At 53.1% G+C, this 21,668-nt stretch overlaps 1 protein-coding gene across 4 annotated transcripts in view; it reads left to right on the top strand.

Moving 5' to 3' along the window:
* Positions 1-21,668, top strand: part of LOC132008526 (PR domain-containing protein 11-like) — a 76,989-nt gene that overhangs the window by 13,703 nt on the left and 41,618 nt on the right. The window contains exons 1-4 of one of the 4 annotated variants that reach the window (XM_059387169.1): positions 16,807-17,155; positions 17,765-17,889; positions 18,268-18,371; positions 18,972-19,234. In XM_059387169.1, the coding sequence (XP_059243152.1) occupies positions 17,771-17,889; positions 18,268-18,371; positions 18,972-19,234 (486 nt within the window). In that variant the 5' untranslated portion in view covers positions 16,807-17,155; positions 17,765-17,770. Of the gene's footprint in view, positions 1-16,806; positions 17,156-17,764; positions 17,890-18,267; positions 18,372-18,971; positions 19,235-21,668 lie in introns of those variants that run through there. The other 3 variants (XM_059387171.1, XM_059387172.1, XM_059387170.1) reach the window with 3 other exon arrangements.

Here is a 21,668-nt window from a genome sequence, read left to right on the forward strand (position 1 = left end):
AGGTCTCTGGGATGACTCCCGCCTCAGCTGTCCCCCTAGTTGGGGAACCCCTTCCACTCAGATTTGCTGTCTTTATAAATAGTTTTGATGGCAGGCTCCCTGTAGTGGGACTCAGGAGATGCAATTCCAACTCAGGCTCTACAGGTTTGCTGTGTAGCCTTGAGTAAGCCCTTTCCCCTCTCTGGGCCTTGGAGGACAGCCCTGGAAAGTGAGTCCATGGGGCTCGCTGATCTCCACTGTTCTATGCTGCCATTAGGGTTATGATTTATACCTCAATTTCTCGACCCCTTTTTAAGAGACTGGGATATTGGGGATCCTCCACCTAGCCAAGCTGGGACAACAGGGCTTGGTTCTGGTGTTGACTCATCCTGGCATGGTGAAAAGAACGTCTGAGGACTTGCCAGGGAATCCCCACTGGATCGGCTGCCCTTGGCCCACCCTGAGAACTTGAAGATTGGCAGACAACACCCAGCATGGGGGGAAAGCACATCTTTTGGAGTGCATGAGATCTGGGTTGGAATTCTGGCTTTCCCCATGACCTTTGGCTATCTACCTGACCTCCGAGTGCCTTTGTTTCTCACCTGGGAAATGGGGAGGGGGAAACTGTCCTCCCAGGGTTGAGATGAGGATGGGATGCTTGAGCTTCTCCCCAGTAACCCACTGACACTTAGCAGGTCCCTGGTGGCAGGCACGGGTCTGCTGAGTGTGGGGGGAGGGCGGGGGTCAGAACCGTTCTGGAAGCCTTGCCAACAGCCCCGGAGGCTGGGTCCCAAAATAGAAGACCCCAGAGACAGAGGCTCCCGATGGCCAGGCCGGCCTCTGCCAGCCCCCAGGAGGCCGCACTGAGCTGGCAGCGTGGGCCTTCCCTCCCTCCTGGGCCTGTTGGCTGCATAAATTACTCGGCAGCCTTTGGGCTAATTTTACCTTCTTGGTTTTCATGAATCATTTCCCATCCGGGGGCGTGTGAGAGGAATGGCAGCGGCTTTGCCAGCTGGATGCCCCTGGGCCAGCCGCGGTGAAACGGCTGTGGTGGGCCCTGCTTGCACGCTCTCCAAAGCAAGGACAGGACACCCGGGGACCCCACGAGGGGCCCCCGAGGGCTAGCTCCTTTCAGCCGTGTCCCTGGACCTTTGGGTTATCATGATTGGGAGTCAGTGAGCCACAGCAGGTCCTGGAGCTGGAACTTGGGCTAACTCTAAAGGAATTTGGTATTACGTAGGGCCTGACTATGATGGCCCCCAGGGTCCCTTTTGACCTCGGTGGCGAAGCAGTGCGCAGAGAGACCCCTGTGGCCTCAGGTGTGTCTACCTGCCCAGCACCAGGAGTTTGCTCGAATGCTGAATTTTCACAGTGACCCAAGGCCAGAGCAGGCAGGTCCTGACGAAATCAAACCCAAGCACCTTGGATGAACTGGGGCTTGGATCGGGGAAGGAATTTGTCTAAGGTCTGTTCGATCAGTGGAAGAGGTGAGGCTACTAGTTACTGACAGTTTACCCCTTTGCCCGGAGAATCTTACTCGACTATAGTTATTCCCATTTTATAGAGGGGTAGCTGAGGGCACAGAAAGGAAGAGAACTCCCCGTCCCCTGCCGCCCCTGGTGACACAGTTGTAAGTGGTGAGCAACCATCCGCCCTGAGCTGTCTCATCCCTGAGCCCCAAGTTCGACACCACACTGCCCCCCGCCCCCGCCCCAAGCGCACTGACAAGGTTGCTCACACCCTCTCATCTGCTTCGTCCACTCACCAAGTGTGTAATGAAGCCCTGCCGGGTATCAAGGACCTTCCTGGCTCCAGGGAGATTTGGGAGCAGCCGAGCTGGCTGGAGATCTAGAGAGTTAACGCCTTGCCTGTTTGAGGAGTGCCCCCGCCCCCTGCCCCAGCTCTGGCACACTGACCATGTGGGACCACCTGCCTGCTGTTGCCAGGGCTTCCGATTTTCCTAAAAAAGCTGAACATGGGATTTTTACCTAAAATTGTCTGTTTCTTCAGAGTTGGCAACTAAAGCAAAAATAAAAATTGGAAACCAAAACCAAAAATCAGCCACCAGTTTTTAACATGTGGATCCCTTCTACAGACCCGTCTCTGGTTGGAGGAGGTTCTAATTATCCCCTCTCTTGGGAAATCCTTTACTACCTGTCACAAAGCCCCGTACCCTACCCCGATTGTTGTTGGTCACCCTCCATGCAAGACTGCCACCTGGGAGTAGTGGCAAAAGCATGGCTTTGACTTGAGTAGATTCCAGATGGCTGCTGTGCAGCCTTGCTCCAGGCACTTGCTCTTCTCTGAGCCTCTATTTCCTGTGTGAAAAACAAGTAAGGTAAACTGTACTCACTGGGTTTTTGAAAGGACTAAAGACCATAAGACAGAAACTCAAGTCAATCAGGATTAGGCAAATATGGAATTTATGCAAAGTCCAGGATCAGGTACAGCTTCAGGAACAGTTGGATCCAGGGCTCACACAGGGTCCTCAGGACTTGGTTTGTTCTTCTTACTCTGCTTTATTTTGTACTGACTCCAGTACAAGGAGTCACTAGGCTCCTTGTGTCACTAGGAGACACTAGGCAGGCTAGTGTCCATGGTGTCACGGTGGCTGGCTACAAGCAGATCCATAGTGACATCCCATCCTTTCAGCACTCCCTCTTCTCAGCAGATTCCTCCAAAGCCCCCAAATCGCCACTCGTGATTGGCTGGGCCCTTTACCCTTCCTTGCACCATTCCCTATGAGTTGCAGATTTAAGTGCTGATTGGTTGGTCCTATCCCAGAATGGAACATTTGGAGAAGGGGACTCTCCAAAGACACCAGGCTCCTTGGTTCCAGAAGGGGGATTGGAGGCTAGCAGGAAAACCTACAGACATTCTACCCAGGCTGTAAGCCTTACGAGGGTGAGGACCCAATTCACCCTGGGGTTCCTAGCACCTAGGACAGTGCCTGGCAAGCAAGAAAGTCAAGAGTGAATGAATAGCCTCCACAGTGTGCATTGAGCCCCGGCACAGAGCCTCGCATAAGCCACACCATGCCCCTCCTGCCTCCTTCCTGGAGGGCCAGGATACCGGTCTTGTACCCTTACCAGCTTCACCTGTCTGATGGAGTTTCATGGTTCTGCAGGGCCCACTCAGTACAGAGCTTGCCAGCTGAGCTGGGGGAGCCCCGGGACACCTGTTTGTTAGGACCATCCTGACAAAGTGTAATTATACTCATTGGTGCTCACAGCACCTTGCATTCAGAGGTATCATTTCCCCCCAATCCTCTCGTTCCTTGCTTCTTTACTGCGCATGTCCAGATGATTTATGTTTGTTACTGTTCTGAGACTGGGCTACAGGTAGAGCTCCAATTTCAGCAGCTGTAAAAAGGGGCCATAAACCACCCTGCAGGGCTGTGGGGAGGATTAGGCGACATAATGAAAAGGTGGAACACCAGGGGCGCAGGGGTTGGACAAAGTCGGTGCTCAGGCGAGCCCAGGTTCCCTGTGAATGCCTTCAGGTCAAGGTCTCCCCCAGGAGTCTTTCCACAGTGACCTTAGTGAATGGCCACAGGGGTCACACAGAGAGACAGACAGACAGACACACCCATACGTGCACGCGGAGAGTCAGGGAAGGACCCCAGTCTTCTGGCCAGGACTCTACAGATCAGCAGGACGATTGACTCCAGCACAGGGAAGAGTAAGGTCATTACATGGGGGGGCTGATTACTGCACCCCAAGTCCCGTGGGGTGACATGGTGGACCCAAATGGTGACTGTGTGGACAGTGGGTCACAGCGCCAGAAGAACTTGGTGCTAAGGGCCCAGCACCTTGGGTGGCCGGCAATGAACAAGCCGGTTCCCTTCCTCTGGGCCTGAGCACAGCGCTGCCGTTGCTTTGACCTACTTAATTACCTACGTGACCAACATGACTCAGTGTCGTAGGTGGGGAGGCCTTAACAGTTCACATACTCAGCAGGGATGCTCAGGACCCTCGGACTGCCTCACCCCCCCCACCCCCACATGCCTTACTTGTCCAAAGATGGAGCAGCGGCCTGGCTATTGACAGTGAGCTCCTGGGGGAGGCAGTCATCATGCTTGGTGACGACAGGTGCCTCGGCTTTGGGCACTGTGTCACTGCAGTGGGTGCTTCCCAACTTTTCTGCTCGTGCCTGTCACCTAGGGCAGCCTCATAAGCGGCGCCCCTGCTGCTGGTCTGCGGGCCACACACTGAGAAGCCAGGATTTAGGTGACTTCTGAGGTTTCTTTTAATTTTGAGATTCTGGGCAAGACAGGATGAATAGAACAATAGCCAGGGAGAAGGGCAGGCGGGGGAAGGAGCAGTGAGGGAGGAGGAGGAAGAGACCTCAGAAGAGGTAAAGGAGGGTGTCAGGCCCACTGGGCCCCCCACAGTCCCCAAGCGACTCCCTCCCTTTCCCTCTGATCTCACAGTGCAGTAGGACCCTTTCCTTGGAGCCAAAAACACTATGTGGAGTTTCCCCAGGGCCCTACCTTGCTAAATGGAGGCTCCAGCTCCTTGGGGCAGGAAAGTACAGGTTTGAGAAAATGCAGGACACCCTAGACAGGGGCTGGAGAAATGAGAGCTGGGTGAGAGGCAGCTGCCCAGCACAGACCATGGCTGTGGGTTCCTATCTCCCACCGCCTTCCTCTGGGAGGCCTTGAGCCAGTCACTCCCATTCCGGGCCTCCAGCTCCTTGCAAGGAAAGGAGGTCCTTGGAACCAGCGGTCTGTGGGCAGGCTTTCAGTTCCAATAGCCCAGAGGAGGCGGTGGGACGCAAAAGTTCAAGTTCACTTTCCCCAGCCCTATACCTTATTAAAAGCCAGAGGGGACTTGGGTGCAGAGGGCTTCAGCTCCCTACCTTGCCTTCCTCATTAGCATCTGGGAGAGGGGACCCGAGGAGCTAATCAAACTAGAGGCTCTGGCGGTCTCCAGCATCTGTCACACCGGGGAACCATCAGTGTGGCGTGGCCCTGACCTTCCTTAAATGAATCTACACATCCAGGCCTCTTTCACACATGGCCACCTACCCTCTTGAGGCATCATGTGCAAGTGTAGCCTCCCCAAGACCCTGGCTGCCCCAGCCCAGAGACCCCACACTGGGGCAGCTGGACCCCGGCCCTCCACAAGCACCCCTTCTTCTCCCCTCAAGCCTCATGTGTCTGTGCTTAGCTTGGTACTTGGGATCTTATAGCCATGTCAGCCTCGGGGGAATGGGTGTGGACTTCAGTCCCCTTCCAGGGGCCAGCAGGTGGTAGGGAGGAGCCCCCTCTGCCCTCCCCCCTCCATCAGCAGATGCCTTCTCCCCTTCTGCTCCCCGCCTGGGAGGGAGCAAGACCGCCGTCAGCTTACTTTTGATACCATGAATACTAAGATGCCTTTTAAAATTTGTTGTTTGGCAAAAAAGATAGGAGAGCATAATAAACTTCCTCCATAATCAATAACTCAGAGGCATTACTAATCTGTTTTTTAAATCAGAAATGCATGCATCTGAGTAAAACCCGGTTAGAAGTAAGGCCCTTTCCTCCACTAGGCCTCAGCCCCAGCAGCTGTCATAGCTCATGGCTCTTGTGCACAGACATGAGCACAAATACCTGTGTACGTGCTTTCTATTTTATGGAAAGAGGGCACGTTTATTTTACATAACATTTATACAGCTTACTCGCTTTGTGTCCGATGCCGTTCTAAGTATATTGTAAATATTAACTCATTCAGTCCTCCAAACAGCCTTACCTCTTAAAGGTGGTTTAATCATGTCCCCCAAGCACAGAGAAGCTACGACCCCCGCCCCAACATGACACAATGTTAAGTGAAACAGTTGGGAGTTGAACCCCCGGCAGCCGGGCACTGGGATCCACGCTCTCAACCAGGACTCGCTGCTGGCTCTCTTCTCTCCCGAAGCATATGGTCTTTACCTTGGTTTTGTTTTTACCACTGATTATGTAATCCATTCAAACAAATGTTTATCGTGCGCTCACTTTGCACCAGGCACTGTCCTACTTGCAGGGGATACAGCAATCAACAGAAGATAAACATCTCTGCCTTCCTGGCCTTTACATGCTGGCTGGGGAGACTGGCAAAGAATATAAATCAGAGCTACGTAAATTTGCCGGTGTGAGTCAAGCGCAGGAGAAAAATACAGCAAGGAAAGCGGGGTAGGGCTTGCCCAGGGACTGCAGTTATGTTCAGGTGGCGGAGAATGTGACATTGGGTGAAGGCCTGAAGGGATGAGGGAATGAGCCCTGTGGGTATCTGGGGAAGGAGCCTTCCTGGCAAAAGGAACAGCCAGTGCGAAGGCGTAAGACGGGAGCCCATGCCATGGGGTACAGCAGTAGGAACGGGGTCGCAGAGGGCAGACTGCGTCTCTCTGGGCAGTTTTGCTGTGTGCTGGGCATGTGATGGGCTCCGGGAAGGATTTGGAGCAGGGGCCCATTTGACCGGACGGGTTGGAATGGGTTCACCCTGGCTGCGGGCTGGAGAATGGACAGCAGGGGCAGAATGGACCCAGGGAGACAGCCAGGCTGCCACTACACCCCTCTGGCCTGAGGGAGAAGGGGCTCAGGCCATGGTGGTGGCGTTTCTTACATCCCTTCCCGCTTTGTCCAGAGACCCTGTCGTTGACTTACCCGGCCTCCAGATGGACTCGTTGGTTATTTCCAGTCTTTTGCTATTCTAGACCATACTGCAGTGAATCCGCTTGCACATGTGTCTCAGTGAAATTCCTAGAAGTGAAATTGGAGGACAGAAGATTATGTGCATCTTGTAAAGGTTCCCAGGCTTCTAGAGCACTCCATAAATACACCAGCTTCTGCTCCCACCGGCAGCGCAGTGAGCGAGAGAGGGCTCGGGTTATAGCTTCAGGTCAGGCCTCGGGCTTGGGGAGAGCCATGTCTGCTGGGCTATGCCGCAGGCCTTCCCCATCTGCCCCTTTGGAGGTCAAGGCACTGTGGAGGCGGACTCCTCACAGAGGCACAGCCAGAGATCAGGACCCCAGCCAGAGCAGGTTGGGGGGAGGCTGTCCCTGTGGGGCAGATGGTGATGGCTGTGTCTAGTAGAGGCCTGTCCTGGAGGAGCTTGAACGACACAGGGGCCGAAGAGGAAGTAAAGTAGGACAGATTCCGGAAGCAGTTGATTCTGTTGTCACTTCAAGTCCTGGTCTCTGAGGCACAGTCTGACACTAACCAATTCTCTAATTCTGTGACACCAGTGAGACACCCAAGGACTCCTTTCAGTTATAAGCCTCAGCACCCAGAGCTAAGCATTGACCCCACAGATGGAAGGCTCAATTTCACTAGACGGTCCCCACCTCAGACACTAGCTGAGCGTCCTGGGACACCCATGTTTCTGACCAACATAAATCGGGCGTTTCCACCACCTCCTCCTCAGGTTCTATGATGTGCCAGAATGACTCACAGAACTGAGGAAAGGGTTTTACGAACAATCACTCGTTTCCAATAAAGGGTACAAGCCAGATGGAAGAAATGCGCAGCGGAGGGTGTGCGGGAGGGTTGTGTAGAGCTTTCCTACCCCCTCCAGGCCCCTCCACTCCCCTCCCAGCACTGCTTCCTGTTCACCACGCAGGAAGGTCTCTGAATCTTGCCCAAGAATTTTTGAGGCAACTTACTGAATGAGAGAAAATATTTGCAAACCATCTATCAGAGAAGGGAATTCATATCCAAAAGACGTGAAGAACTCCTACGACCCAACAGCCAAAAACCCAAACAAACGGATTAAAAAATGGGCAGAGGATCTGAATAGACATTTTACCACAGAAGACAGATGGGCCAACAGGTACACGAGTCAACATCACTCATCATTGGGGGAATGCAAATCACAACCACAGTGAATATCCCGACACTTGTCTGAACGGCTGTCATCAGGAAGGCGAGAGAGAGCTCGAGCATTGGCCGGGAGGTAAGAGGGAAGGAGCCCTCCTGCACTGCTTTGGGAATATCAACTGGTGTGGCCACTGTGGAAGACGATATGAAGGTCCCTCCAAAAAAAAAAAAAAAAAAAAAAGGAAATATCCTAATATCCTAATATCCTATAATCCAGCAATTCCACTTCTGGGTATTTACCCAAAGAAAACGAAAACACTAATTTGAAAAGGTATCTGCACCCCCATGATCACGGCCGCAACGTGTGCCAGAGCCAAGGCTTGGGAACAGCCCAACTGCCCATGGCCAGATGAATGGATGAAGATGTGGTTGAGCTATACAATGGAATATTATTTTTCCAAATGAAAGAATGAAATCTTGCTGTTGGTGACACCATGGATGGACCCTGAGGGTATTAGGCTAAGTCCAACAAGTCAGACAAAGACAAATACGATAGGATCTCCTGTAGGTGTGGAATCAGAGCAAATCATAACCAAGCTCACAGATACAGAAAACAGACTCCAGGTTGCCGGAGGGGTGTGGGGGGGTGAGGGGAAAGGTGTGAAAGGGCAACAGAAGGGAAAGACTTCTAGTTTATTTTATAACTAGTTTATTTATAAAATAAAGAAGTCCTGGGGATGCAATGTGCAATGGTGGCTATAGTTAATAACACTGTGTTGCGTATTTGGAAGTTGCTACAAGAGTAGGTCTTAAGTGTTTTCATCACAAGAAAATGAATTCCGTAACCACGATAGATGTTAACTTGACTTACTGTGATCATTTCGCAATATATACAGATAGCAGACCAGTATGTGGCGCACCTGAAACGAATATGCTGTTGTATGTCCATCATCTGTCAATTTAAAAACCAAAGGACTTTTGTAGACTCCATCTCCAGGCTCCTCCCCTCCCAGGAGGTCAGTGGGTGGGGCCGGAAGTTTTAACTTTTAGTTTCTGGTTCTTAACCCTAACCTGGTTCCAGTGACCAGACCCATGGCGGGGGGGGGTGCTCTGTAGGGGCCCCACCCTTAGTCACTTACCAGCATAAACTCAGGGGAGCTGGAAAGGGGCTACTTATGAATAACAAAAGACACTCCTGTTACTTGGGAAATTCCAGGAGTTTTAGGTGCTCTCTGCCAGGAACTGGGGACAAAGAACAAACATTACTTATTACACATAACATAATTACACATAAAGTACACACAAAGCTGGTACAGCTTCATCCTGGGGGTGGGGGGGCTTCCCACCAAAGGCCTTTGCACAACATGTCTGCTATTTCTCGACAATGGCTGTGTGCTTCCCTGCCCAAGTCATGAAATAGAAGTCCCTTTCTTCCTTCCAACGGGCCTAAGTAGGTCAGGTATCTGACCTGGGGAGGGGAATGTCAGGTGCTGATGAATGAAAGACCAGGTTCATGATCTAATAACTGGGGAGGGGGATGGTATCACCGTAATAGGCTTAAATTAATTGGAAGCCCACACCGGGGCCTGAGGGTAGGCTCAGCAGGTCCTGGGAGGGACATGTCACACCTGAACAATGTCTGGTTCTGTTAGTGGGGAGGAATGGAGGAATGGGATCCAGGTAAGCCACCAGCAGGGTCTACTATGAGAAGCAAACACACACACACACACACACACACACACACACACACACACAAAAGGTGCCATCCTTGACCACCTCTGTGCTTGGCTCAGGGAGCTCTTCCAACCTTTTTCTGTCAAAATCTGATCAAGGATGGAGTCAACCTGTTACCCTGAAAAGGTTCCTCAGGAGGGACCTCCTTGGGAGAATGTGTTTTCTTGCCCTTCCCCCTCTCCCCCCCATAGCCAGCTGCGCTCACTGGAAACTGCTCTGCAGATGAAGAGCTGAAACCCAGCTGGCTGGACCCCAGTTCTGCAGCTGCATGATCAGGGGCTACACTGACTGGGCCAGAACTTCCCACCATGGGAGCTCTTGGCCCTTAGGGCTCCTGCAGATATTTTCCCTTTGTTTCTACCAACGTATAAAAACAGAAAAATCCGCATATTATAAAAGCATGGCTCAATCTACTTTCACAAACTTCACACACCCAGTGGACTAGCACCAAGATCAAGAAATAGAGCATAACCAGCCTCTGAGAAGCGCCTGGCTTATCCCTTTCTAGTTCTTCCCAAGGATTACCATGCACATTTCCAACAACACCATAATTTGGCCCATTTTTTTTTTAACTTTTTATAACTGGAACCATACAGTATGTACATTTGGGGTCTCACTTCTTAGCATTGCGGCTTCATACCATAGCATGGAGCTGTGGTTTGTTCAGTCTCGTTGCTGCATAGTAATTGACCCACTGAGGTATTCTGTAAATATAAAGAAGCTTAATGAATATTGTACAGTTCCCTGTAATCAGCAAGACAAATGAATGAGCGGGCCAGATCTCTTTGCTTTTCCTTAGGATGATAGTAACTAAGCAGTGTGGTTGCTGGTTATCACATGCCAGTGTGTGTAAGAAAAGCTAGGAAAAGGAATGAATTTTTTTTTTTAGATGTATTTATTTATTTCAGAGACCGAGAGAGGGGGGCCGAGGGAGGGGCAGAAAGAGAGGGACAGACAGTCTTAAGCAGGCTTCCTGCTGAGCACAGAGCCCAATGCGGGGCTAGATTAGGACCTGAGCCTGAACCAAGAGTCAGGATGCTTAACTGACTGGGCCACCCAGGAGCCCCGAAAATGAATGATCATACAACGTATACAGCCTTTTCGGTAGACAAAATCTTTCAAAATGGGAATCATAAAGTAAACTAAAAATAGAAGTCTTTCATGATAGAAATATCGGGGTCCTTACTGATTGATTAGTCAATTTGCATTCATTCATCAAATGGGCAGTATGCCTGGCATTCAGCCTCGAACTTGGAGTCCTCCTTCCTCCAGTCAGTTGGTTGGGTCTTAGCATCCAGGGACAAGTGCGTGAGGAGACAGAACCTTAAACCTTATCTTCTCCAGCAGTTTCTAAATTAAATGATGGTCAAGAGTTCCCTGAAACAATTTTTAAGTGACATCTTTTTTTCCTCCTAAGCAAAAAGAAGAAAAGAGACACTCTTTCTCTTTAACACGCTGTGCCAAGTAACCGCAAGCGATCCCCCAGAATATATCCTCCCAGACCTGTGTGTGCAAATCTGTGTATGTATATATTTCTAAAATGGGATTATTTTGTATCTATCTTTTCACAATTTGCATTTTTTAAAAAGAGATTTGACTTTCTAGAGAAGTTCTAGATTCACAGTAACGCGAGGGGGAGAAAGCATAGAGTTTTCACATTCCCCCTGTCCCCACACACCTGCTATGGGCCCTCCTCCCACCCCCTCCCCCCCCCCCCCCCCCCCCCCCCCCCCCCCCCCCTGCCGTGGGAGTGTACGGGAAGGGGTACATTATTACAACTCATGCACGTGCATTGACATGCCATGCTCGCCCAGAGTCTGTGGTTTACATCAAGGCTCCCTGTTGGTGCCCAACATTCTGTGGATTTAAACAGACGTACCCAATTGTGGACCCATGGGTTCACAATTACCCTACCACACAGAGTAGTTTCACTGCCCTAAAAATCCTCTGTGCTTCTGCCTGTTCATCCCTCCCTCCTGCTAACCCTGGGTAACCACTGAACTTTTTACCATCTCCATCGTTTTGCCTTTTCCAGAATGTCCTATAGTTGGAATCACACAGCAGAGAGCCATTCAAATTATCTTCTTTCAGTTAGTGACTTTCACTTTTCATTAACAATATGTTGAGCGTGTTGTTTCTGTGTCAATAAATATTCTTCTAAAGCACTGTTCATTGCTGTCCAATATTTCACTGTGTGCTATATATTAATTTTGCTCCTATTTTCATGGTGTGTATTTTTCCCTGGGGTTGTTTGTTTGTTTGTTTCCTACTAAAAATAGTGCTGCAGAGGACAGCCTTGTGGGTACATCTTTGCACACCGCTTAATTACGTCCTTAGGAGAAACTCCTAGACTTGGGGTCGTTCCTATGAAGTTTTTGCTCGTTTCAAGTCTTTTGATATGTGTGGCCAAATTGCCCTCCAGAAAGTTCATACTGATTAGTTTTTCCAACCAGAAGAGTATGTAGGGTCTTTCCCTCACACTCTTGCCAACATGGAATATTATTGAGATTTTTTAAATCTTCGCTAACTTAATAGAGGAAAAATGATGTTTATTTTAATCTATATTTATTTGGGTATGAAAGTTTTGTGGTTTTCCATAAAGCATACTGGCCATTTGTCTTCTTTTACAAATTGTTTTTTAAATAGTATTTCCCATTTTTTTCTGTTGGGATGAGCATCTTTGTAGTATAGACTTTTCAAAAGTGTTTCTCTCCTAAAGGTAGTAACTGCTTATAAGTGCCCCCTTTTTGGTGTCAAAAATTTTTATCAATGTGCCCACCTGATGCTCTACTTTTAAAACAACAAATAAAATGAATGATAACAAGAACTCATATTTATAGAGTGCTTTTTCTATGCCAGGTGTTATGCTATGTAAAATAGCCTATGAGACAGATTCTGTTCTGCTGGACAGATGGGGAAACTAAGGTAGGAGTGGTTCATTTTCTCCAGGTTACATAGCTTGTAAGTGGTTGTGCGGGTATCGTTTGATTAACCAAATGCGTGGTGACATTCAGCTTCCATGAATTCAATAACATTTTAAAATAAATGTATCATTCATTCATCCTAGAATTATCTCCATACATTTACAAATCTGTTTTATGTGTAAATTAAAGGCATATATTTGTTCTAAGGGCAGTGTTTGCTGGACATGTAATTGAACAACTCCATTTAAGAATTCTGTGTTCTTTCTCCCTTACCCCGGTGGTTTACCATTAATAACCACGTTGGACCTTTGATTTTTTCAAGAAGGGGAAACCGAGGCTCAGGACAAGGCAGGAAGGAACTTGCACAAGGTCACCTAGAAAGTTTACAGCACAGCCAGGACTGAAACTCAGAGCTCGGGATACCCATCCCAGGTCCCTCTGTGGCTTGACCCCGCCTTCTAATCTCCAGTCCCTTGGGTATCAGAGGGAAGGACAAGGATGCTGTGCTGGTCCCGGCGTGGACCCGTCACATTCTCAGGGTGCCAGCCGCTAGGGAAACCGAGTGGGCACGGATTCCCAGTCCTCGGGCCACATCGGCTGCTTGGCATTCCAGGACCCTGGCACCCCGCCGAGGGTGAAAACAGAGCTGCTGCTTCCCAAGTTGCCTTCTGCCCCCTCCTCTTGGGTTTGCATCTCATTGCTGGGTTTGCAACATGCCTAATCTCTGCGTGTGCAGACTCAGAGGAGCCAGCTGAGAGGAAGCATTGCCAGCAGCTCAGAGTCCTCCACAAGGCCTGCTGACCACCCCTCCCCCAAGCCCCTCGCTGGACGAACAGGTCCAGAGTGGCTCGCAGACATGGCTCCTGGAGCTTCAGCGGGCTCAGGCTTTATGGTGCCCGCTGAGATGGACCCAGTGAAGGACACTAGCCCGGGGCATTCTCTTTCTCTCTCTCCCCAGATGGAAGTCCTGCCACATCTCACCCTGTCCCCACAGCCTTCATTACAGACACAGAAAGCAGCTGTAGTGTACATCAGTCATGCAAGTGAGACTCGGTTCTGGTTCCCCCAGGCAGCCGGACTCTTCCAAGAATGGAAAGAACTTAATTGTGCGGTCAATACATAAATATCAAATACTGAGTACTCTGTAACCCATCGTAGTTCCCTTTTTGCTCTAGCTGCTGGGAGGCTCAGAACTGAATGGGCGGCTAGATGACTAGCCATCTTACAACAGATGCTTGGTATGATTGGCATCAACCTTTCTCCATGAAATCTCTGTCCCGTTAAGCATTCTGTGTTTGTGTTACAAATCATCACAATGCTTTTTACGTGATGAAGGTGGATGTTAGTAAAAAATTAAACATGAAAGAAAATGGCCAGTAGACATCTCTACTTTGAGATAGAAATGCTTTTCTCAGAAGAGATGGTTTTCTGTTTAAGACTCAGGAAAGTGGCTGTATGTCTCTTTTCCTCTCTCTCACCCTCCATCCTTTATTCTCTTACTCCTGCTTTTCCCTCCTTCCCTTCCCCTTTTTGGGTCCCCCCGCCCAACACACATCTTCTTTCTGCTCACCCCTTGCCTCTGCCTCTGGGTGGCAAGTTTAATACTAACATCCTTTACAGATCCATAGCACTTGGCTCTTCCCAAGGCCTCGCCCCAGCCTTTACCTCATTTATTTCTCATGGGGATTGCCTGGCAATTATGATGATTTCCATTTTACCAGGAAGACACTAAGGCCTGGTGAGTTTAAGTGATGTGCGCATGCTCACAGCATACACTCTTCCTATCAGGTTCAGATCCAGGACTCGTGAATCTAATTCCATCACACTCTCCGCTGAACCTTGCTGCCTCTCAAGGCCAGCCTCACCCACCGGGCCACCCACGTTGCCTGGCCGGGATCCCTGAGAGTACCCCAGAGAGAAGAGGATTCAAAACAATAACCTCCCCATCCTTTTGAGATCTCTTTAAGAGCTGAGATTCTCAGTGGGGCCAGCAGACCTATGGGGGTGTGGGGGTAGGCAGTGAATTGCGACATGGGCCATCTGGTCAATCATTTAGTAAATATTGAGAATGAGCTTATGTGCTAGGTAAGGCTGAGACTAGGGTGCAGTTACAAGGCACCTTCGGTGCCAAATTCAAGGACGCATTCACTTTCAGGTGCCGTTCCTACAAGTGCAGGACCTGGAGAGGCGGTGTCTCCTTAAAGTTTCTGCCCTGGCACGTTGCTTGCCTTTCGCTAGTTCTGCCCTGGTACCGGGCACGGTTACAAGTGCTGGCTCTTCAGTGGTCAGTGCCTGCCCTCGTGGAACTTACCATGTATTATGGGAAACAGGTATTAATCAAATAGTCATGCGAACAAAAGACTGTTCTAAGGGTGACAAGTGCCATGCAGAAATGGACATGGGGCTGGAGGTATTATGGCAGTGAGGGTGGAGGGGGATGGGGAACAACAGTGAGAGATGAAGGATTTGTAGGCGTTTTTCTGGGTGTGCTCCAGAGGAGAGGACACAGCAAGTTCACAGGCACCACAGCAGGGTGGAGGTGGCATGGGGGCAGGGCCGGGGGAGGAGGAGGCGTGTGCTGGTGAAGGATGCAGGGGCCAGAGCAGGAGAAATGCAAAATGGTCCCAAGCAGTCTGTTTCTAATAAATTGCCAGAGTCTGCAAATGATTGACTTAAAAAAAAACAAATCCAATCCAATGGAGAGAATTCAAAGCCACCCCTTAATGAGGTCACTCATACCCACCTTCCTGATCAGCTTTCTTCCTGGGCAGGTATGCAGAGACTGTGCCTAACCTTCTCCAAATTCATCTTTGTCCATTTCCATACAGCAATGGCTGTGATAGACTCTAACGCTAGCCACGTTTTGCAGCTGAACAAAGGACACAGACAGGGTGGCCTAAACAAGATTTATTTCTCACAGTTTCAGAGGCCGGGAAGTCCAAGATCAAGGTGCAAGCCAATTTGGTTCCTGGGGAGAGTTCTCTTCCTGATTTGCACACTGATGCCTTCTCGTCCTCACCTGGGGCATAGAGAAAGCCAGCTCTGGTGTCTCTTCCTTTTGGATTAGGGCTCCACTTTTATGAAATCATTTAAACTTTACCACCTCCTCACAGGTCCTGTCTCCAAATACAGTCACATTAGGGCTTAGGGCACCAACATACGGGGTGGGAGAGCACACAAACTTTCAGTCCCTAACACCTGCGGTGGGGGGGGGGGGCACGGTCACACAGCCAATCACTGGGATTTGAACATAAACGGTGCTCCTTTGGGAACCTAGGCCTCCAACCACCAGTATTCACTACCTCCGGAGGTATTTTGTGTGAAAGCTGCCCCTCCCAGTGAGAAGTGCTCCTCAGAGAAGGAAGACCTTGTCCCCACCTGGCAGCTGGACTTGTAGGCTGCCGATCCCACCCCAGGGTGATCCTGGTTATCCTTCTGAAAGAGGCTGGGCTGAGAGTGTGGCATAGAGGTGTACCAGACCTGAAACGTAACGCTTGAATCTGGGGGTTCTCCTGTTTCCAGTTTACTCAGAGCAGGCCCCCAGCTCCAGTCTAGACTCCATCAGGAACGGACTGCGTGACCTTGGGGGAGTCCCTCGACATCTTCCCGCCCTGGGTTCCTGTCTGGTGACCGCAACCCTCCTCCCTTGACAGGTGGCTGGGGGCCATTCGGTGGGCCAGGAGATCGGTGCCCCCTCCCACCTACGCAGGCGCCGGGCCCCCAGCCCGCACCGCGCAGGTGGGGAAGGGGCGGCGTGCGGCGCGCCCGGCGGTTGGGGGGCAGGCAGGGATCGGTGGTGTGGCCGGGTTCGCCGCAGGCCGCGCCGCAGCCACTCTGAGTCCGCTGCGGCCGCAGGGAGGGAGCGCGGGGGGCCGCCCGCGCACGTCGCCGACCGGCTCCCCACGCCCGCCCTCTCCGGGCTCGCCCCCCCCCCCATTCCCCGCCCCCCCGGCCCCCCCCCCCCCCCCCCCGGCCCCCCCCCCCCCCCCGCCCCGCGGGGGGCTGCACTCCCTCCTCCCCCCGGGTGGGCCCCTGGCCGCCGCCCCTCCCGGGCGCCCGGTCCCTCCCGCTCCCCGCGCGCCCCCCTCCCGGCCGCCAGCCAACTGCGTGCCCCCGGGGCCGGCAAGAAGCCACATGCCCCCGCAAGGAATGCCGGGCCTGGCGGGCGGGGGGCGGCGCTGGGCAGGGCCGGGCCGGGCAGGGCAGGGAGCTCCCCGCCGGGAAGGTTGGTGAGAGGGAGAGAGCGGCCCGCGCCCTCCCCGGCCCCCCGCGCCGCCCCTGCGCCCGGCCGCGGGACCTCACACTTTCCCCGCCGGACACGCGGGCGGGACGCCCCGCGGGGCTGCGGGAGCCGGGGGCGGGTGGGGAGGCGGCGGCCCCGGGGCCGGGGAGGGGCGACTCGGCCCGCCCCGGGCAGCCCCCGCCCCCCTCCGCGCGCCCCCCGGCCCCGCCGGCTCGGAGGAGGGGGCAGGCCGTCGTGTTTCCCCGCACCCCTCCCAACCGCCGCCGGCTTTGGGGCCCCGGTGGGGAGCAGGGGGCTGATTAGCCGAGGAGCAGGGGTGTGGCCAGCGGGGCCCCGGGTAGTGAGTCACACACGCAGCTCGCCCAGTCCCGGGCCGCGAGCGCGGTCCCAGTCCGAGCCGCGCGCCGCCCTGGCCCGAAGAGTGTCCCCGGGCTTGGCATGAGGATCCCGGGGTGCCGAGGGAGGGGCTGAAGCCCGGCGCGGTGGTGGAGGAGGGCGGTAAGCGGCGGGCTGGGGAGACTCCCCTAGAGAGAGCGGGTGGGGCTTGGAATCAGGGCTGGCCCTGCCGGCCCGCACCAGGACCCCAGGCCCGCCTGTACCTGCTCTGAGCTGGCAGAGCGGGCTTGGCCACATTCCCTGGCAGCCCCTGAGTGAGGGGGCTGCGCAGCCTGGTGCCCAGGAGCCAGGTTCCTCTGTCAGTCCCTCCTTGGCCCCAGCTGGACCCGAGTGGGTCCCTCTCCCGGTCCCCCATTGCAGACTTTTGTGCGGAGGCTTCTGTGGAAGTCTCATCCTTTGCCCTTTCTTTGGTCTCGGGATCCATGCTGTGCTCTCCAGTCCTGCCCCCTGGCCTGAGCTGCCCCTCGGCCTCTGACCCCATGGGGCTGGTGGCTCCAGTCGTCCCCAGGACCAGCCCGGGATAGAAATGGCATTTCCTCTTGGCCGGGCTACAGCTGTTTTTGTTGTCTCTGTTCTCAAGCGTTTCCTCTGGGGATGGCAGGGAGGGTAACCAGACTCCAGGGGACCCCCACTTGCCCTCTCTGACACTCACCCTTCTTCCCCTGTCTCTTTGATCCTCTTCCTGTGCTGGTCCCGCCTTCGTGTCCCCAGGACAGAATGACTGACAACATGAAGGAGTGCCTGGCCCAGACCAAGGCGGCTGTGGGGGATATGGTGACCGTGGTGAAGACCGAGGTCTGCTCCCCACTCCGAGACCAGGAGTATGGCCAGCCCTGGTGAGGCCCTGACGTGGGGGCAGGAGAGGGAGAAGTGGGGAATCTCGGGGCTGGGTTGGTTGCACGTCCTGGGGAGAGTTCCCACTCCTAGCCCATAGTCCTTCGCCTGCTCTGGGCAGCTTCTGGGAGCAGATGTGAGCGAGCACAGGCCCTAGAAGACCAAAAGAACCTGCATGGTGGCTCTGGAAGGCCTAGGCCCAGGTCTCAGAACACCTACCTTTTCAGGATCCCCTGCCCTGAACAGGCTGGCACTCCATCGCCTGCCCCACATCCCCACGTCCCCGTGGCCTCCTGGCCGGGTCCATGGCTTCTCTGCCCACCAGCCTCCCACTCTCTGATGGCTTCTTTGCTTCCTTTACTGGCCCCTGGTCTGGCCAGCTCTAGGAGACCAGACCCCTCACCCATGGAAGTGGAGCCCAAGAAACTGAAGGGGAAGCGTGAGCTCATCATGCCCAAAAGCTTCCAGCAAGTGGACTTCTGGTGTAAGTGGAGCCTGGGGCTGTTCCTGGCTTTCTCCTCCCTTCACCCCTTCACCCTGCTCCCCCACCCCCATACCCCATCTCTGCTCAGGGAATTTGCAGCCATAGGACTAATGATAGGCACTTGCCTATGATGTATCAGAGACCGGTCCAGGCTTCCATTAATCCTCACCCTTAACCCCTGAAGTGGCCCTTATTGGTCCCATTTTCCAGGTGAGGACCCTGGGGCTTGGTGGGGGCTGAGAGCCCTGCTTCGGGTCCCACAGCCCTCAGATGCACACAGTTGCCGTTCCAACCCAGGGCCATCTGCCTCCAGAGCTAGGCTGTGAACTTCAAACAAAGGAAGCTCCGGGCCTCCTTCTCACTGGCAGGCGTGTCTGCCGAGCCCCCAGGGAGGGGAATGGGTTTTTACCACTGAAGACTCAGGGGCCTGTGGCTGGCTGGGGTGGAGCCAGGGCCGGGACTCGTGAGTCCCATGCAGTGTGCTTTCCACTGTCTGATGCCATCCTCAGGGTGGGTCTCCCTGCAGCCCCTCAGCCTCCGCCGTGGGCGTCCCGCCTCCCCGCACCAACTGAGGCTCTTTCGCTCTTTCCGTCCCTTCAGTCTGCGAGTCCTGCCAGGAGTACTTTGTGGATGAGTGCCCGAACCACGGTCCCCCAGTGTTTGTGTCCGACACGCCAGTGCCCGTGGGCATCCCAGACAGGGCTGCCCTCACCATCCCGCAGGGCATGGAGGTGGTCAAGGAAGCCAGTGGGGAGAATGACGTGCGATGCATAAATGAGGTCATCCCCAAGGGCCACATCTTCGGCCCCTATGAGGGGCAGATCTCCACCCAGGACAAATCAGCTGGCTTCTTCTCCTGGCTGGTGAGTGTCCCCTGGCCCGTGCAGTGGGAGAGGGTGCTAAGGAGCATGGAAGGAAACCAGCAGGGGGAGCCATATGCTGGCCCAGCCTGGCCCGAGAGTTTTCCTGCCATCCATCCAGGCTGCGGGGATGATGGATCTCCCTATCCCCTTGCCCTGGCTGAGTAGGTGTGCCACCCTGGGTGGCTGATGGCCATGCTGAGGGGCCCGTCTGGCTGGGGTCATCAGTAGAACCGGTGGGGCTCTAGGGAACCCATGGCGGGCCAGCCAGGCGGAACTCAGGACGATTTCTCTGTGAATGTTCATGTGTGTGTGTCTGGCGGGCCATTGTGTGGCATTTACAAAAGGTTGACCCAGACCCTCCTCCGCAGTGGGTGACTTGGGTCTGGGGGCTGTGGGAATGCAGAGCATGACATTTAGCCCAAAAAGCAGTGATGCTGGGTGCTGGACTGGGTACTGGAGGAAGTCGCCCCTGCCCTCAGGGAGGGGACAGTCTGGTGGGGAGAACAGATACGGGACAGGTACGTGCACACATGATCATTGCTAGGGAAGGGGGAAGACGGGACACTCTTGGAGCAGAGGGAGACGGTGGTGTTCATGGTGCTCGGGGATCTGGGGCCTGGAGCCCAAGTTTGTTATGTCAGCCAGCTTTACTGTTTACTATCAAATGTGACCTTGGACGAGTCATTTAACTTCTCTGTGCCTGTGTTCTATAACAGAATAATTATAATTGATGGTGGAGAGGAAATAGGTCAATATTATGAAGTTTTTAGAGCTGTGCCTGCCTTCGGGAAGCATGCAGTGAGTATCAGTTATTATTATCATTGTCGTTGGCCTCCTTGAGGGGTTTGGGCAGGATTTCCTTCAGCCTGAGACTTGAGGACTGAGTAGCAGTCAGGGGACAGGAGAGGGAAGAATGCTGTAGGCACACAGAGCAGCTGAGTGAGGGAAGCTCCCAACAGGTCCAGTGTGGTGTTAGCAATGAGCTCAAGAGTCAGTGTGGCGAGAAATCAGCTGAGAAGGAGGCAGGAGTAGATCACGCTACATTTCCTGAGTCTGGGTAAGTGTGTGCTTCTCCTGTGGGCTGGAGGAAAACGCTGAAGCAGGCCAGGCAGAGGCCTGGCAGAATGGGCAGGTTCGGTAGCAGAATGGAGAACCGGGATGGGCAGGCAAAGATGCTGGTTTCAACTTGGGTGCTGGAGGCAGGCACATTTGTGAGAGGTTCAGAAAGAAGAATCTCTGAGATTTATTAACAGATGGGATGTGGAGGTGAGGAAGAGGGTTTGTTATGATCTGAAGAGGAAGGATTATTAGGGATGACTCTTGACTCTCGGGAGTCAAGCTTGAACAGAGAGGGAAGAAGGCGGAGTCAGTAGAGAAAGTCAGGCTTAGGGAGTTGGAAGATCATTCATTAGTCATTAATTAAACCCTTCTTGTGGGGCTCCTCTGTGCTAGGCATTGAACAGGCCTTGGGGATATAGTGATGGGCCAGATCAGACATCAGTCCTGCCCTCATAGGGCTTCTTATGGGGAAGCTAGAATGAATCAAACAATAAGATAAATAAATGTAAAATCATGATTCAGGAGATGAAGAGACAGTGAGGCTAGGAGAAAAGGGAACAACTGGAGGAATTGATGTGACCAGAGGTCAGGGAAGGTTTCCTGATAGTGGAGCTGTGATTGACAGGAGAGAATGCCCACCAGATGGACAGAACAGCATGTGCAAAGGCCCTGTGGCAGGAGAGAATGGCACATTTGCCATTGTGCCATTGACCTAGAAGAAGGTCATTGTACCTGGATTGTAGCTTCGTACCTGGAGTGCAGTCCCTGGAGTACCAGGGGCCAGGAAGGGGAGAGAGAAACTTGGAAGTCTAGGGCCCAGTAGACCAAACTGGGACTTCTGCTCTTTAAGAACAATAAAAAGTTTTGTTTATGTTTTGAAAGGATGACTTTGGGTGCAGCCTAGAGAACAGATCAGGGGTGCAGGCATTGGTGGAGAATGGATGCCCACATCCCAGTTAGAGGACTACATTCGTTCTCTACTTCGGTGATAGTGGAGGCTTGAGCGAGCGTGGGTTGGCAACATGGAGACAGGGGAACTGGTTTATGACCTGGTTCAGGGATGAGCAAGATTGACAGGCAAACAGATCAATTGGCCTAAGTAAGGGAGAGGGAATTGGCCGGAACAAGTCCTTCAGTGTTCTGCTCTCAGTAGGTCAGGAAGGGGACTCTTAGAAGTGGAATGCAGGGCAGGGCCTGGGTGGAGGGCAAGATCCCCTTTCTGGTTTTGGACTCGCAGAGTTTGGAGTGACAGCAAGGTCCCCAGTGGCCCTGTCAACTAGACAGTTAGCTACATGTGTGTGGAGCTGGGAGAGGAGGTTTGCAGATGTCAGTTCCTGAGTCACCTGGATGTAGGTGTTGGTAGGGCTGGGGGTGC

This window comes from Mustela nigripes, unplaced genomic scaffold (genome assembly GCF_022355385.1).
Source record: "Mustela nigripes isolate SB6536 unplaced genomic scaffold, MUSNIG.SB6536 HiC_scaffold_148, whole genome shotgun sequence".
Taxonomy (NCBI): domain Eukaryota; kingdom Metazoa; phylum Chordata; class Mammalia; order Carnivora; family Mustelidae; genus Mustela; species Mustela nigripes.